This window comes from Labeo rohita, chromosome 13, assembly GCF_022985175.1.
Source record: "Labeo rohita strain BAU-BD-2019 chromosome 13, IGBB_LRoh.1.0, whole genome shotgun sequence".
In the NCBI taxonomy this organism is placed as follows: domain Eukaryota; kingdom Metazoa; phylum Chordata; class Actinopteri; order Cypriniformes; family Cyprinidae; genus Labeo; species Labeo rohita.
This window is the reverse complement of record NC_066881.1, coordinates 10,565,843-10,584,136: the sequence shown is the minus strand read 5'-3', so window position 1 is coordinate 10,584,136 and position 18,294 is coordinate 10,565,843. Positions and strand designations below refer to the sequence as shown.

At 35.7% G+C, this 18,294-nt stretch overlaps 1 protein-coding gene across 2 annotated transcripts in view; it reads left to right on the top strand.

The window, feature by feature from the left end:
- The window catches only part of marchf8 (membrane-associated ring finger (C3HC4) 8), a 137,468-nt gene extending 126,195 nt beyond the window's left edge, over positions 1–11,273 (top strand). Inside the window, exons 8-10 of one of the 2 annotated variants that reach the window (XM_051125725.1) lie at positions 4,779–4,793; positions 7,193–7,240; positions 8,469–11,273. In XM_051125725.1, the coding sequence (XP_050981682.1) occupies positions 4,779–4,793; positions 7,193–7,240; positions 8,469–8,773 (368 nt within the window). In that variant the 3' untranslated portion in view covers positions 8,774–11,273. The remainder of the gene's footprint in view (positions 1–4,778; positions 4,794–7,192; positions 7,241–8,468) is intronic. The other variant, XM_051125724.1, reaches the window with a different exon arrangement.
- The last annotated feature ends 7,021 nt before the right edge of the window (positions 11,274–18,294 follow it).

The window sequence follows — 18,294 nt, the reverse complement described above, 5'->3', positions numbered from 1 at the left end:
TGGTGCCCCGAGTTTGAACTTCCAAAATGCATTTAAATGCGGCTTCAAACGATCCCAAATGTAGTTGTAAACAATCCCAGCCGAGGAAGAAGGGTCTTATCTAGTGTAACGATTGGTTATTTTCATAAAAATAGTACAATATATTTTTTAATATCAAACACTTGTCTTGTCTTGCTCTTCCCAAACTGTTTTTTTCCGGTTCATGACAGTTAGGGTATGTCAATAAAAACTCCCATCTCATGTTCTCCCTCAACTTCAAAATCGTCATGTATCTTTGTTTTATCTTTTTTGTTAAGGTTGTTTGATCTTCTTTGCGTGTTCACTTTGCAAAGACTGGGTCGGTACTTCTGCAGCGATGTAGGATGATTTTGAAATGATTTTTGAAGTTGAGGGAGAAAATACGATTGGAGTTTTTCAACTGTCTTGAGTCAGAATACACAGAGTTCAGGGAAAGCAAGACAAGACGAGCATTTGACATTAAAAAGTAAATAACAGAATCGTTTCGCTAGATAAGACCCTTCTTCCTTGGCTGGGATCGTTTACAACTACATTTGGGATCGTTTGAAGCCACATTTAAACTGCATTTTGGAAGTTCAAACTTGGGGCACCATATCAGTCCATTATATGGAGAAAATTTCTGAAATGTTTTCTTCAAAAAATATAATTTCTTTACAACTGAAGAAAGAAAGACATGGACATCTTGGATGACAAGGGGGTGTGAGTACATTATCTGTAAATTGTTGTTCTGGAAGTGGACTTCTCCTTTAATAAAACCGTTTTAATATGTCATTGCTTACATAACATATTGGTCAAAGGACAGTGTAGCAGATGTTGTATGTTTAGATATCATTTTTAAACTTTATATCTGTATAATACAAACACTTCTTTGGTATATACAATAACAGTCAAAAGTTTTTGAACACTAAGATTTTATTTGATCCAAAATACAGCAAAAGCAGTAATATTGTACAAAATACAGCAAAAAGCAGTAATACTCTTTACTACTGCTTTCTATTTGAATATATTTTAAAATGTAATTTACTGCATTTCTGTGATTAAAACTACATTTTCAGCACCATTACTTTAGTCTTCAGTGTCACATGATCCTTCCAAAATCATTCTAATATCCTGATTTACTGTTCAAGAAACATTTATTAATTATTATCAATAAATATGGTCAATATTTAGAACAGTTAAACAGTTGATTACTTTTTTCTGGATTCTTTGAATAGAAAGATCCAAAGATCAGCATTCTGAAATAAAACTTTTGTAACATTATACACTATATTAAAAGTTTGGAGTCACTATTATTTTTCTTTTTCTTTTTATTTTTTGAGAAAGAAATGATAGAAATGAATGCCTTAGCTTTAGCAAGGATGCTTTAAATTGACCAAACATGATGATAAAGACATTTATAATGTTACAAACGATTTCTATTTCAGATAAATGCTGTTATTCTAAACATTCTATTCATCAAAGAAACCTGAAAAAATTGTACTCGGCTGTTTTCAACTTAATAATAATAATAATAATAATAATAATAATCATTATCATCATCATCATCATCATAAAAATAAATGTTTTTTGAGCAGAAAATCAGAATATTAGAATGATTTCTGAAGGATCGTGTGGCTGGAGTAATGATGCTAAAAATTCAGCTTTGAAATCACAGGAATAAATTACATTTTATACATTCAATACAGTTATTTTTAATAGTAAAAATATTTCAAAAGTTTTTGCTGTACTTTGGATCAAATAAATGCAGGCTAGGTGAGCAGAAGGAACTTTAAAAAAAAAAAAAAAAAAAACATTAAAAATCTTACTGTTCAAAAACTTTTGACTGGTAGTGTACTCTAAAAATAATTGATTTTGGATGCAACAGGTTCCTTCGGGTATGAAGTAATAGGCACTTAGTATCAGGGAAACTAGATTTCCTCAGGCAAAAATGTATAATTCGCTTTGTTTTCTGTGTTTGTGCCTTATTGTTATACGGTCTCAGATTTACCAGCTCCTAAAGGCCCAGACACACTAAAACCGACAACAAAGAAATCCTTCTGGGGTGTCTTCTCACATTGCCTTATCTAAACCAAAAAGTTAAGCTTGAGCACATTGCAAACTAGCACTTACATCTGTGTCTGCATGAAAAAAACTTTTGGCGTTAAAATTGTACTGTCAGGTTTTACTAAAGATGCACAGTGATTAAATTAGTGCTGAAAAGGCACTTATCAAAATTACTGGCACTTGTGCCATAATTTAACACCGAAAAAAATGTCTTAAACTATTTTGCACTTGAAGTGGCTGCAATTATTGTTGCTAGGAGGAGACACCGCAGAGAACAGAGAGGGTGTAGTAGAAGGGAGAGGATTTTGTTCAACACACATTATATTATTTGGAATGCCAGAAGAACACATTATCCGAACATATAATTTGCCAAGACATGTTATTTTTAAATTGCTTCAGGAAATAAAAGACGACTTGGAACCCTCAACTAGAAGTCACACAATACCAGGTCTATTCAGCGTTTTGTGGCTGCTTTATTTCTTTAATTGCGATTACGCTAATTTACACTGTGCTTGGTATATTGCGTTGGTCATTAGTAAACAAGATGTTATATCTGTGTTCTTTTAAATTGGTGCATTGTTAGTAAATCACCTGCATAAATTTCCCTGTTTAGTAAAACTGACTCTTAGGGTTAACATTCATTATAAATTTAGAAAAGTAATCAAATGTAATCAGTTACATTACTTTAAAAAAGTAATTGAAATAGTTACACTAATTGTTACATTTTAAAGAGCAAGTTGTAATCTGTAACATTACATTTCCAAAGTAACCTTCCCAACACTGACTGTCAGGGCTCTATGCTTACTTTTCTTTTTAGGAGCGCTTGTGCTATTAAAAATTTAGGAGCACAGTAAAAATTTTAGGGGACCCTAATCAATAATAAAAACATCTGATCAAAAATTAGCCTTCCTATTACGAGGTGATATTTGACTCCTTAAAGTAATTTATGGGGAATTTTGTTTTTACCTTTGTAATGGCATTTTTCTAACTTTATTAAAAGTGTCATCTTTTATGTTATATTTTTGTATGTTTAATGAGGCTCAGAGGTGGCATGAGTGCAATCAAATTCATAAATTCATGTTGAGATTAATGTTTTAAATATAAAATATAAAATATAAATATAAAATAACTGAAATGATACTTTAAAAATGAAACTAAAACTGCCAGTAGGTGGCAGCAAGTCACTGATTTAATTACTGAATGATCCATTCATTTGATTTGTTCGAATGGCTGATTCATTCAGGAAGTGACTGTCTTTGAAAATGAATCATTGACTCACTAGATTCGTTTAAAAATGCATGTTCATTCATATTTTTAATGATGAAATAGTGTTATAGTTACTTAATATTTTAACTTAATTTAATTTTAACTTAATAATTTAACTTGTATTAAATCAATATCTCATTTTCAAAAAAATCAAGCGGTCACTCATCTTAGTTCATCGCAATCTCACCAAGTTTCATTATAATCAACAAAGCTCTCTACACTGCACAATGAACCTCTTATTTACACTCTCTCTACACATTGTTTATGAAAGAATTTGTGAGATATGTCTGTGATGCATAACTTAACGCTACAAAAACACACAGAAACCTTTGAAGCTCCCCTCAGCGCAAACACAATTATGCTAATCGGGTCAGTCGCACTGGTGCTCCTAAATATTTTTTCATAGTCGCACGCAGTAGTTTTTTAGTTGCACTCTAGAGCCCTGACTACATTACCGGCCACATCAACGGACAATAGCATTCTGTTTAACAAGTGTGTTGCCGTTTTGTCATCTGTGACTTTAAATGCTCAAGCTCAGTGTTTTTATTGCTCACCAGCTGAAAAAAAAAATCGTTCTGAAAGTAAATCTAATGATATTGTTCCTTTTGTGCCCTTATTGTTACAATGGTGGTGTCCAGTAGTGTTGTCGACACAATTTAAAAAGAGAGAACTCTCAACGGAGGGTAAAACTGCTGAAAAAAAGCACAAATAGGCTAATTTTACACTAGTTTTGAATAGGAATTGGCTGGTTTGCTTCACATACCTGGTAACCCTGGTGTGAACTTCTTTATTCTCTTAGAATTTGAATAATTATGAACACTTTATCTTCCTTGGTGTGAACGCTAGGACTAGTACACTAATGGTACAGTTGATTTACTCACAGATCATCTCTCAAAATTCAACCTAATCGATACCATTAGGGAGCTGTGGAGCGCAGGGACCGGATCCGATTCGGAGAATATGACAGCAATGGATTTTATTTCCATAACACATTTGAACTGGGGTGCGAGTGTGTGTGTGCTTGACTAAAACACGCCGCCCCTTTTACCGCACTCTAGATGAGTTTTAACATTGACCTCGACCCGTACGCTGATGGGCATCTGACAGCAGGCACTTTACTGATTTGCTCCTAACATTAAGAGCCCATTCACACGCGCTTCATTGTAGCTTTGAAGGAGATCTTTGATCACGGTTTCCATGGTTACTCCATTGACTTTTCTTCATCTTGCATGGTAGAAGCTTGAGCAGAGTCAAGCGCAGTGCATGTACACATACCCGAATGTCTCCACGTGTCCATTCCTCATCTCTGGCCATTCATAAGCGCCCGATTGTTCCAGCAGCTATCTTGAGATATGATTTCCACCCTCCTGCACCCCTGACCCTTCACCCCTTTCAGTGGCTTCATCTTTTGCCAATAGTGAAATAGTAACAAACTCTTTTTAACCATGCAGCGGGGAGAATACCAGGTAAACGCTTTTACATTTACCATTCTTTCCTCCTAACTCTTTCCTCTAACTGTAATAATTTCTTTGAAGGTCCCTCACTTCCTCCCCCGGCTACATCAGCCGTCTCTAGCATGACTGTTGCAACCTGAATCAAGGCAATAATGCTTCACAGCCAGAACGCGCTCTGAGCGCAGTGTGCGCGGCTGCCCCATACTGTCGGTTGTGAATGTGCCGGACAAAGGCAATTTCAGGCTTGATGGCCACTTATCACAGCCTGACTTTTTTTTCTTAAATCTATTTTCTGGATATATTCAGGCACAAAAGATTAAAGAGAAGGCGACTGCGAAGGTGATGTGTGGAACAAAGAGACGAGCGCTGCATTTTAATGGACTGTGGCGTGTTTTTGTCAAATTCGAAACTGACATAAATCTTAATCGAACTGCTCTCCTGATATTGCTTAGGCAAATGTGTAGGTGTCAGTGTAATAAAAGAGATGGACCCATCAAGATGGTCCTTTGTATATAATTATGTTGATTGTTTAGGGGTGTGCGATATATGAGTATCGAGTATATCGTAAGAATGAAACAAAAACACACCCAGAGAGTGCAAGCATACGCTGAGATGTAGTTAGATTAGTCCAATAAACAAGAAGTTAATATTGATTGACTTGCCACAGGCAGACATTTTAAAGGAGAAGTCCACTTCCAGAGCAAAAATGTACAGATAATGTACTCACCCCCTTGTCATCCAAGATGTTCATGTCTTTCTTTCTTCATTTGTAAGGAAATTGTTTTTTGAGGAAAACATTTCAGGATTTTTCTCCATATAATGGACTGATATGGTGCCTCGAGTTTGAACTTCCAAAATGCAGTTTAAATGCAGCTTCAAATGATCCCACATGCGGTTGTAAATGATCCCAGCCGAGGAAGAAGGGTCTTATCTAGTGAAACGGTTGATATTATCATTAAAGAAATACAATTTAAATACTTTTTAATGTCAAATGCACGTCTTCTCCCGCTCTGCCTGAACTCTATGTATTCTGGTTCAAGACAGTTAGGGTATGTCGCAAAACTCCAATCGTATTTTCTCCCTCAACTTCAAAAATCATTTCAAAATCATCCTACATCACAGAATGTACCGACCCAGTCTTTGCAAAGTGAACATGCAAAAAAGATCAAACACCCTTAACAAAAATGGTAAAACAGCGATATAGGACGATTTCAAAGTTGAGGGAGAACATGAGATGGGAGTTTTTTGACATACCCTAACTGCCATGAACTGGAGAAAAACTGTTCACTAAAACATTTGACATTAAAAAGTATATAAATTGTATTATTTTTATGAAAATAACTGATCGTTTCGCTAGATAAGACCCTTCTTCCTCAGCTGAGATCGTTTACAACTACATCTGGGATCGTTTGAAGCCGCATTTAAACTGCATTTTGGAAGTTCAAACTTGGGGCACCATATCAGTCCATTATATGGAGAAAAATCCTGAAATGTTTCCCTCAAAAAACATAATTTCTTTACGACTGAAGAAAGAAAGAACATCCTGGATGACAAGAGAGTAAATTATCTGTAATTTTTTGTTCTGGAAGTGGACTTCTCCTTTAAGAACGAAAATCAAGTTGACTTTAGTATGTGACGTCAATTTGACATTGACTTAACTTTTGGATTTTGGTTGCACAACTTAAAAACAACAAAATATCAATGTCATACGTAGATACGTAGATAATACGTAGATAAAAAAAAAATGCTCATTCTAAGGTAATAAAAACATAACGGTTCATTATGTAAGATCTTTATACACCTCTGAAAACACAATGTTACATATTACACACTGCACCTTTAAAGTATTTTCCCCTTTTTACCCAAAATCATTCCAAACATCAGTATTTTTATGCATTTGTAACTGCAGGTTAAATGCATTCATGTCCTGCATTAAACAGCCTGTGTTTGATTGGTAACAGCTCTATAGTTTTTTCTATTCAAATTTATTTAATTTAAGAATTTGACAAAAGATGATGCATACATTTAATTAGGTTAGAAAAAATGGTCTTAGAAAGGTAAAAATGCCTACAAAATGTAAAAAACAATTTAAACTTATTAGGAAAGTTGATTACTCCTGCAAACGAACCACCACACAGAATATGAAGAAAATCAAACGTTTTGGGAGTCAGCAGTCCTAAACCTGCCAAAGTACCAGCACAATAACACACTCAGCAAAATATCTTATCATTATTGACAAAATTTCAGAAAATATTGACATATCATTAATGGTCATTATCGCACACCCCTAATTGTAATATGCAAGATATTGATTGAAAAGGCCACTTCTATATAAGAACAGTAAAAATGCAAAAGACTGTCCTGTATGTGCAGCACTAACCTCATTCTCTGCCCTTTGGTAATGACGTCAGGTGGACTAAAGCTGCACCCCAGCCTGACTTACGGAGCCTCTGAAAGTAGTACAGTATTCCGTGTCCAAGACCTTGTGCTTGAACAGACCGTAGCGTTTAGAAATGTAGCACTTGGCAGTTCCCTCACACTTGATCTTTGCTGACATTTCCAAACGCTTTGTTCCAAATCAGAAAGCAACTGTAAACAACTCAAAGGTTGGCTGAATTTATCTCCAATAAAGCTAGAGACATACCTGAAATTTCGTTGTTGCCCATTTCTAATGATTTTGGTCAAATGGTCAAGGGTGAAAATGCTGTATTTCTGTTCTGAAGCATAGCCCTGTGTCCATTGCTGGCTCTTTAGAAGCTTGGGTGGGGTATCAGGACTCCAGTCGCCTGTCTTTGCATCCCTGCTCCTGTGTTTGCCCCCAGTGTTGTGCTTGATGTTTATTTTAGATCTTGTTTTGTATTCTAGAATCACTTCCTATGCATATAGAATTCATGTAATATTGCTGCGGGGCAGTGTATTACTGCAATCTTGCTTTAGGATTGCTGCATATGGGTCAATGACATCAGGCTTTTTTTTTTGTGTGTTTTTGGTCCAGGTCCATTAATTAATTTAATAATTGATTAATAATAATATTACTTCCAACCACCTGTATATATCTCTTATGATGGAACAGTCCTGAAATAATAAAGAAATATCCTTAATAAAAGAATGAAAGTATTGAAAAGAAAACCTCAAGTGGTGTTGTTTTAAATACTTTCTTAGGGGAGAAAAATACTCAACACCTAATTGTAAAAACTGCCAAATCAAAATCATATAATATGATCCAACAAAATTCCAAAATTCATGTGCTCTAACCAACATGTTGGAAAAAAAAGAAATATTAGTGTATATATTAGTATAATTAGTATATATATAAAATGTATTATTTATTTATTATTTATTTTATATATTTAATTATATTTAACAATTTACGTTTTTACTTTTAACCATTTTAACCAGACGGTTACTTTGCATGACATTTTTAGTCATTAAATTGAAGTCATTAAAATATTTCTTGAGAATATTTTCAAAATCATACAAAACCAGCATGAATTCAAAGAGCCTATTTCTAAGAACTTGGAAAATGTTTTTTAAACCACAAGTTTTTTCCTTTCCGTTACCTTGAACATTTTGTTTGTCACTGACCCTTATGTTTGATCCTGGACTGTAAACAGATGCTCATGTCACATTTCTAATGTGTGTCACATACTTACAGCACTGTATTTCTCCCTTTCGTTTATCACACAGGGATACTGGAATGGCCTTTTTGGACCAAACTGGTGGTGGTGGCCATAGGCTTCACCGGCGGACTGGTGTTCATGTATGTGCAATGCAAGGTCTACATCCAGTTGTGGAGGAGACTCAAGGCCTACAACAGAGTAATATATGTGCAGAACCGCCCAGAGACCTGTAAAAAGAACGTTTTTGATAAGCCCTCACTTCTGGAGCCAAACTTGGAGAATAAAGAGGCTCTCGGGCCGGCCCAGTCAGACACAAACTCTTCCCAGTACACAGAGACAGAGGACTACAGTATGGAGATCCTGCACGTCTGATCGCTTAGCCCACATATACAAACCCCCGCACCTTTCTAGAGGGACCGGCTGGGGTGTCGCATGCTCCGGGACGCACGGGGGATGATGCCACACAGCACTGGGCACGAGGACAGTCTGAGACTCGTTTTGTTGTTTAGATGTTATTTTCTCTTCGTTCGTTTGTCCAACCTGTTCCTGTAAGTTGTTGGCTAACCATAATGAATCAGTGTGCGCTAGATCTCGGATCATTCCAACTACTGCCATCGTACTGCTGTCGTACAAGAGTTGAAATCACCACCGTTCGAGCCGTGTATGTGTGTGGACGTGTCTGCGCTGGTTCTGACCGAGTCGATGCATAGAAGCACTTTTTATTTCCCTGTTCTGAAGAGCCCTGTTTTAATAATATATTCATTCCCTTTCTACGTGGATAAGACATTGAAACAAACTTGAAGTTTTGCGAGCGAGATCTCATTTTATAGATGCATTTGATATCTCCACAGACCCCTCCGATGGAACAAAAAAAGGAAACCGAAGGAACAATGAGGGAACATTTACCCACTCTTATGTATCATTCCACTTCTTTTAGAAATTATGATGACTGAGTAAAATTTGAATTTAGTCATTGTGAAATTGACATGACCTAGGCTTTATTTTATATCAGCTGATTACTGAATAATTACAATATTTATCCTGTCAAGGGCTAGATTTACTAAAGTGAGGCGCTGCGGTTCTTAGCACGTGCAAAAATGATACCATACAGCGACTAGTCGCCGGCTATGCTGCTGATTTTTCCACTTGCTAAAGACTTGTTAGTGAAAGACTTTAGTAAATCAGGCCTTAAAGTGTATGTTGCGAATGTAAAGACTTCAACTCGAGTGTAGCATCATGCAAGCTTTGCAATGAATCAGTCATGATTTCTGTGTGTGAAAGATTTTTGAATTTTACCTGCTGGAAAACGCAAGTTTTTTTCCTGTTCTTATATAAAATGGAGTATCAAAAATCTGGCATTACTTCTAATTTTAATGCACTTGGATAACCGAAACGGCTTAAATGAGGTTTTAGCAATGATGACTTGAACTAGCGAGCAGGACTATTACCCCGTTCTGCTTGATTGCTTAGATTTTGAAAACAATCATAGCAAATTCCCCATGGGTGTAATTTCAGGTTTGTATTTATTCAGTATATTGTTTAGCGTTTCAATGGCTTTAAATATTGGAAAACAGCCATGTTAGTTTTGGCCTTCATTCTAACGTCTATTGCTCTTTTTAGTGGACACATGACTTTGATTGATGTCCCCAGCAACGATCATTTACATGGGCTGTGCTTCTACTATTGTGAATGAATATTTCTCATGCTCTGATATGTTCAAAAGGTACAGGATACTTCTGCCATCTAGAGCTACTGCACAGACAATGCATATTCAGAATTTTTTAACCTCTTCTGACTGGCTTCGTGCCATTTGACCAATAAAAGATGCTCAATGTTCAGTTTGCTAATGGCATAGCTTTTGTATTCCTTATCAAGTCTGTTTCTCTTTATGTGCGAACAAGCATATTCTTCGGATAACATCACATGTATGCACTACAACAACCCCCTCAGCTCTGAGAACATCCAAATGAAGCCATTTTTTCTTGTGAAGATACGTGGAGATACAACTGCAATGGTTACGTGGTTTGACAGTCTACCAGCTCAGTTTAAATTCCCACAGCCTAGACATTTTAAGTAAACATTTCCCGAGTTTGGTTTCTTTGATAGCGTATTTGTAAAACAACGGGAGCTGGCTCCTTTACTATCTAGTGGTGGAAACACTTAAACAGATAGACATTTTCCAGATTTTCTCTTTTTAGCACTGCACTGCATCATATTTTGACGGATGTGTTTTAAAGTGCAGTAGTGGTCTTGTTTGTTTCATGGCTCGTCATACAAGTGTTTGGTGCATCAAACTGCAGTGCATTACTACTGAATTGGCTTGAACATGGATAACATGACTGTTTCTTGCATCTCCCTCTTGTACTTTTTTCTCTAGTAGTAAATAGTTTCTCTAAGCATTAAAAAAACAACCAAATAAAGGAAATGTAGAAGTTATTTTCACCAGCCTGTGTTGTATCAGATGTTTGTTTTTATAAATGACTGTAATAACGGGTGATTAAAGGTCTGAAAACTGCCTGCAATGTCGGAAAGGATTATTTCCCACAGGAAAGTTAAATGATATTCTCAGTTGGTTGTTTGTGTGTTGTCAAGGCCTTTAATAAACACTGTGTCAAATAGATAACATCAGTGGAGTTGGTCAAGCATTTCACGTCGTGGCTTTCTCAGTGGATAAATACTGGTTTTGTGAAACTGAAAAGGCTGTAATTTACATGTATAGTTTTGTATTTTATGTATGTTTCTCTTTTTTCCCCCTCAGTATTACCACCTTTATCTGGTTGATTTTAGTTTCTTCGCTGAGATATGAGTGACTACATTTGTGCTGTGTTTTTAAGGGGAGTCTGAGTGGAGCAATAAAAGAAATCTTAAATTAGCCAGTGTCCAACTACACTGCTTATTTGTCACTGACTCAAGAGTTTCTCTGAAGTGAGATCTCAAGTTCTCATGTGATCCTTCCAGAGTGATACATTTTATAATTTAAAAGAGAAAAATCATGAAAATCTGACTTTTTCCATGTTTAAGTGCTATAGTCGGGTCCCTGGTGCATCTACCAACCCTGTTCGCTCACGGTGCCGCCATTTTGTTTTTCACAAGTGACAATGGTGTACCAGTTCTAGCGAAAGTTCAAGCAAAGCATGCTAACTGTTCTGTCATTGGCTGCACAGATGAGCACAGAACACAATTTAGAGTCCCAGCCTCAGAGGAGACGAAAGAGCAGCGAATTTTTTTTATTTATTGCCTGTATATTACGCTGCTACCACACAGATCTAATATAAACATGCAATTTCTTTTCCTGCTGTTTACCTTCACAGACATAACCAACTGTTTTTGTATCTCATGTGTGTTTTTAACATAAACTTGTGTGTATTTGACAGTTTAAGCGCAATAAGACATGAAAGAGAAGTACTTAGTTTAGTACTCACAGGCCGTGTCCCTGGTGAAAAAAACAGCATATGCTGGTAGGCATCTTTTGATGCTGAGATGCTGGTAAGGTATGTTTTGGTGCTGGTTTAAGCTGGTCCTTTGCTGGTTTATGCTGGTCCTTGACCAGCAACATGACCAGCATAAACCAGCAAAGGACCAGCAAAAACCAGCAAAGGACCAGCTTAAACCAGCACCAAAACATACATATGTTTTTTTTCACCAGGGACAGCCTGTGATGTGTCCTTCTGATGTGTGCGCTCAGAAAACCCTGTGTCAGAAGTTTAAACTAATATGGTTTTAAAACGTATGATCAGCATGATAGACATGATAATCAAAAGCAAACTGAGGTATGAATTAGTGATGGGTCGTTCTTGAACGATTCGTTCATTCTTTAATGTGACTCGAGATGAACAAGTCATCTCGGGGAGTGATTCATTCAGTCGTGCATGCGCAACATCCTATTAGGTTTTGTACTGGAATTAGTTCACCTGTTTCAAATCTTTTTTGTTTTTTTTGGAGTCGTTCGTTCATCTTATGTGGCTGTCATGTGATAAACAAACGACTCGAACCCGAAGACTCGAGAGATGAACTAATCAATTCTCTTTCCGGCTCAGAACGAACGACTCAAACTCGAAGACTCCAGAGATGAACTAATCAGTTCTCTTTCCGGCTCAGACTGCATTGGTTGAGCTTATGGGGCTGTCACGTGATGAACGAACGACTTAAACCCAAAATCTTGTCAGATAAGAGGTGAGGTGAGGTGAGCTAATCATAGACTAAAGACCCAGGTAAACAATGAATTAATCTTTTCTGTTAGCATTATAGTTTTGTCTTGTTTTATAGTGTGATCAACATTTGTGTAAGCATTGTGTAACATTTTTATTATATTTTGCTAAAATGAACGAAATTAATTAAATGACTTGAAAAAAGATTTGTTCATTTTGCTGAACGAGACTCAAAGTTCCGAGTCTGTGAAATGATCAGAATTTCCCATCACTTTTTTTTTTTTTTTTTTGATGCCATAACACTACAGAACAAGTACCAAACCACAACAGTTTTAAAAAACAGTAAAGGACAAAATACAAAAAAAAATAATACCAGGTAGAAAATAAAATAAAATAAATAAATAAAAAAGGATAAATCAGAGAGGGGAAATTATACAAGGTTAAGCATTGAAAGCAATTTTGACTTTTGATTGATTTTTTGTTTTTATGCCCATCAAGGACAAAATGTAAGAATTATAGTCAACCAGAAAAACTGACAGTACTGGGCTCTTACCCAAAAATTTACATTTGTGAATAAAAAACATGCCAAGTATAATAAAAAGATTCACAGTATATTGTATACAAGAGTTAAAATTAAAATAACAGAAAATAATATCAAATGTATTTAGAATCTCCCATCACTAGTATAAAGGCACAGCTCTGTTCTGGAAAAGGGGGGAGGAGCAACAGCTCATTTGCATTTAAAGAGACATACACTATGCTTACACTCAAAATAGGCATTTTCAAAATGATATAATAAATGATCTGTGGGATATTTTGAGCTGAAACTTAAAGGAAAAGTCCATTTCCAGAACAAAAATTTACAGATAATTTACTCCCCCTTGTCATCCGAGATGTTCATGTCTTTCTTTCTTCAGTCAATAAGAAATGATGTTTCTTGAGAAAAACATTTCAGAAATTTTCTCCATATAGTGGACTTTAATGGTGCCCACAAGTGCAAACTTCCAAAATGCGGCTTCAAAGGGCTCTAAACGATCCCAGCCGAGGAAGAAGGGTCTTATCTAGGGAAACGATCTGTCATTTTTAAAACAAATTGACAATTTATGTACTTTTTCAACCTCAAATGCTCTCATGTGTAGTCTGTGTAATCCGGGTCAATACAGATAGGGTATGTCAAAAAACTCCCGTCTCGTTTTCTTCAACATCAAAATCATCCTACATTGCTGTTTTATCTTTTTTTTGTAAAGGGCGTTTGATCTTCTTTGCACTTTCACTTTGTAAACACTGAGTCGGTATTTCAGCAGCGACGTTAGGATGATTTTGAAACAGACTTCACACAGACTTAGACAAGACGAGTGTTTGAGGTTAAAAGTATATATATTGTCAATTTGTTTCGAAAATGACCAATCGTTTTTCTAGATAAGACCCTTCTTCCTCGGCTGGGATCATTTAGAGCCATTTGAGGCTGCATTTAAACTGCATTTTGGAAATTCAAACTTGGGGGCACCACAGAAGTCCACTATATGGAGAAAATTCCTGCATTTTTTTCCTCAAGAAACATCATTTCTTATCAACTGAAGAAAGAAAGACATGAACATCTTGGATGACAAGGGGGTGAGTAAATTATCTGTAAAGTTTTGTTTTGGAAGTGAACTTCTCCTTTAACAGACACATTCTAAGGTGTTAGATCGCTGTCTCCATGCCTAGACAATTAAGATCCAGCCCTAGACGCCAGATCCCGTCAGAAAAAATCAGTTCGTCAGCAGAGAGATCTAATACCCAAACCCTGTTAACAGGAGGTCTTGTCTGGTACCCAAAATACCCAAAACACTATTAACAGTCTTCTGTCAGCCAAGAAGTTGACTGAGGAAAAAGCCAATGAAAGTGAAGAGCAGAAGCAGGAGACGAAGTATGATGGTAAAAAGGAGCAGAGTTTATTGAATAGTCTTAGTTGCGTACGTCTCAATGCTCAGACTTCGTCTGGAGAACACAAATCCAACAAGTATTGTTATACCAAACTGATTCACAACAACATCCCATAAACCTTGAGTTTCTATAAACGTTCCCTTGTATCTCTTATTCATGAAGACAAACAGCCCTTGAAGCTACGCAGTCATTAGACTAAAAAACAATTGAAAAAATACATAAAAAACAACTATAATATAATATAAATGACTAATCAATTGATGAATCAATAAAATGAATATATAAATGACTATAATGTTTATTATAAATGATTATATGATTAAATGGAATAATAAAATGATGAAATGATTAATGATTAATGAAATGAATGAAGAATAAATTAAGAATTAATAAAAAAGAAAGCAAAACACAACACAAATGTATGGTTGCTCTGAGGCAAAACACACAGTTTGCATTTGAGGATTGTCAGATCCTTCAAAGAACACCTCAGACTTATATTACATCTTGTAAAAAGGGGCATAATAGGTGCCTTTTAACTTATGCTAATTGTCATCACAGAACCAAATGCTCTTTTATTACCAGCCATTTAGATCTAGAAAAATGTAAAGGATTAAATCCTCATGCACTGTGCATGAGCCATAGAGCGAGAGGGAAAAAAATGGGGTCATAAGGGTCAAGCAGCTTCCATATATAATCCCATTAGCTCCATGTCTTTGCCGTTAGCTCCCCCCTTGTCAGGACACAGAAACCTATGAATTCAAGAGCCGCGTACATGATGATTAAGATATTTTTAAATAAAGTTAAGTTTGAAATATCTACATAAGCGTGTCTCAACATGAGAAGAGGAGAAGAGAAGATCATTACACAGAATACAGTTCATAAAACGGCCCCTGAGAACCGACCTTGCAGCTAACCTCCACAGCACTGATCTAAAAGCAGCTGGACTCTGATATTATTATTATACCCTTATTTTACCGGGTTAGTCTCTAGAGATTAAGATCTCTTTTCCGCGAAAGATCTGCCCAAAATGTGTATCAGGATAGAGGCTGTAATGAGCATTTGATTGGCAACAAACCGATTAGTGCTTTATGAAGGTGTATTATTAAAAATGATCTAGATAGAAAAATCTAATAGAAATTGCGGAGGAGGCCTTTCCCAGAACCGCATGCTGGCATGATTGATGGGTCTGACCTCAGCTCAAAAAGACACAGCATCAGACTGCAGCTCTCAAGGTCATAGCAGAGATGAGTCTGTCCTTCCTGCTGAGGATGTTCTCAGTGTCCTCACAGACTCATCTGCAATTCAGAATAAGCCTGCCAACATCAAACATTTGGAAACAGTGCTGTGTCAGCATTTAACGCAGATGGTAGGCATGAACAGGATGCTTATTACAAGAAGTCACATTTTTGTCTAACTAATGCAAAGCAGCACTGTAATAAGTACAGGTCATTTTTAATTTAACTGTTTATAATAAGCGTGAAGGATGCTGCTTTTTTAATAAAGGGTGAAAAAATGAATCGCATGTCATGGGTCAGTTTCATATAAGTGTGAAGTTGTCATATTGCAGCTCAATTTTTAAAACTTTAATGAGCAATGTGTTGTTGAACTGAAACTTCAACCAAGTAAACACTTTAATAAATGTGTTATCAGCTCAAAATGGTACAGCTGTTGTGTTTTGGTACACTGATAACATTTCAGCTTTCTGATGTAGTACAACAAGCAAATATTGCACTATAAAAATTAGTTTAATTATATGATGTATTCGTAACAGTAATGCTGCAATACAAGAATACCCCACAGAACAAATTGCCATGAAGTAAACAATAAATCGAATAATTCTAGAGCTTTGTGGCCTCCGTACTGGTGTCAGGTTTACAGATTACATCACATTATTCATACCACAACACTAAATATGTGCATATTTATGAGATATTGTACTATATATTATCTTCAAAAGAGATATTGTAAAATACTATAAAAGCACATCTTTATTTTGTGGACAGCAATATATTTAATAATGTCTGGCAAATGTATTTTCAACTCTGAAAATATAGACTTTCTTTGGGACATTGGGGACCATCGTGACAAGTGTGGTCTCCATGATTTACAGTCTCTTGCACCAATTTAAGGCAAAAGAAAAAGAAGAAGGAGTACTTGAAATGGTTCTTCTTTAATGAAATACACGCTTTTTCCTGAAGGTTAAACCTAAAGAAACATTTATTTACCATTTAATTAATATCTGACAATGATGCCTGATGTGTGTGTGTGTGTGTGTACTTGTTTTTGCTGCATTGTGGGGACCAAATGTCCCCACAAGGATAGAAAACCTGAAATTTTTGACATTGTGGGGACCGGCCTGCGGTCCCCACAATGTTAAAAAATGATTAAAAATAGTAAATGATGTTTATCTGAAAGTGTAACGATGCAAACATGTTTTCTGTGAGGGCTAGGTTTAGGGTTAGGGTTGGGTTAGGGGATAGACAATATCGTTTGGTCAGTATAAAATCTATAGAAGTCTATGGAAAGTCCCCACAATTCACAAAAACAAACGTGTGTGTGTGCATTCCTAAAAGTTACAAACGCCTAATTTAGCAATACTGACATTATTCATAACTGATGTTAAAGTTTAAATGACTAATTGTATCTTTAATATTAACATAAAATGCGTGTGTGGGTGTGTGTGTGTGTGGTTTTTGTGTGCAAAACGCTAATGTACAAATGTATAACGCCACCTAGTGTCTAACAGATGTATGTGGGTGGGGGTGTGGAAACATTCCACCAAGTTTGAAATCTACAGGCGTATGATCTCTGACGCCACACACTTTTAAATCAGAAAAGAAGAATATTTGACAAAACAATGTGATTCCCTATTGTGCTTGGACCCCTAAACGGGTTTTAATTACTAGATTTAGCTAGCTTTTGTGAAGCATATCTGCAATATACTAGCTGAAAGTAGTGCTACGCCTTTTTAAAGCAGCTTTAGAGATGCTTTAGCAGCCCCAAGAGGCCAGACAATGCATTGCTCGTGCTTGTGAGTCACGGAGCCCTGCAATCCAACTTATGATGAAAGGAAAATGAAAGGCACTCAAACTCTCTGGACACACAAAGAATAGTCATATGATTTTTGCAGATAAACAGCAACTTGTTCTTCATTTTAAATCGACGTCAGTAGCTTCAGAAATGTAACCCCATGAAGTTCAGCAATCGTTTACAGTTAAACGAAGCACACTTTCATTTTCACTTACACTGAAATGAAAACCAGGAAGCAGCATTGCTGATAACTAAAACATAAACTATTAAAAATCATTTTTACTCTTTGAAATAAAGCTGAAATAAAATGTATTAAAATATTATAAAATTGCATTTTTTATTAAGTGTATACATTTAGTTTTTAAATAAGATATGTAAGTTTAAATTGCTAACTAAAACATAAACTATGAACAATCTTTTTTTGCTAATTGAAATAAAGCTGAAATAAAATAAATGAAAATATTAGATTTTATTCAATCAAAATTGCATTTTTAAAATTAAATGTATACATTTTAATTTTAAATAAAACTTAAAAATGAGAAAAGTTGAAGTTGCCAACTAAAGCATAAACTATGAAATATTTTTTTGCTAATTGAAATAAAGCTGAAATAAAATAAATGAAACTATTAGGTTTTATTAAATTAAAATAGAATTAAATTTAAATTACTTTAATTTAAATAGAAACACTCTTTTCTCTGTATATGCACCAGACACTTTCTTATTAACACTCCACGTTACAAGGACCTAATAAGGACATAACAAATGTTTACTTGTCAATGCACCACAAAT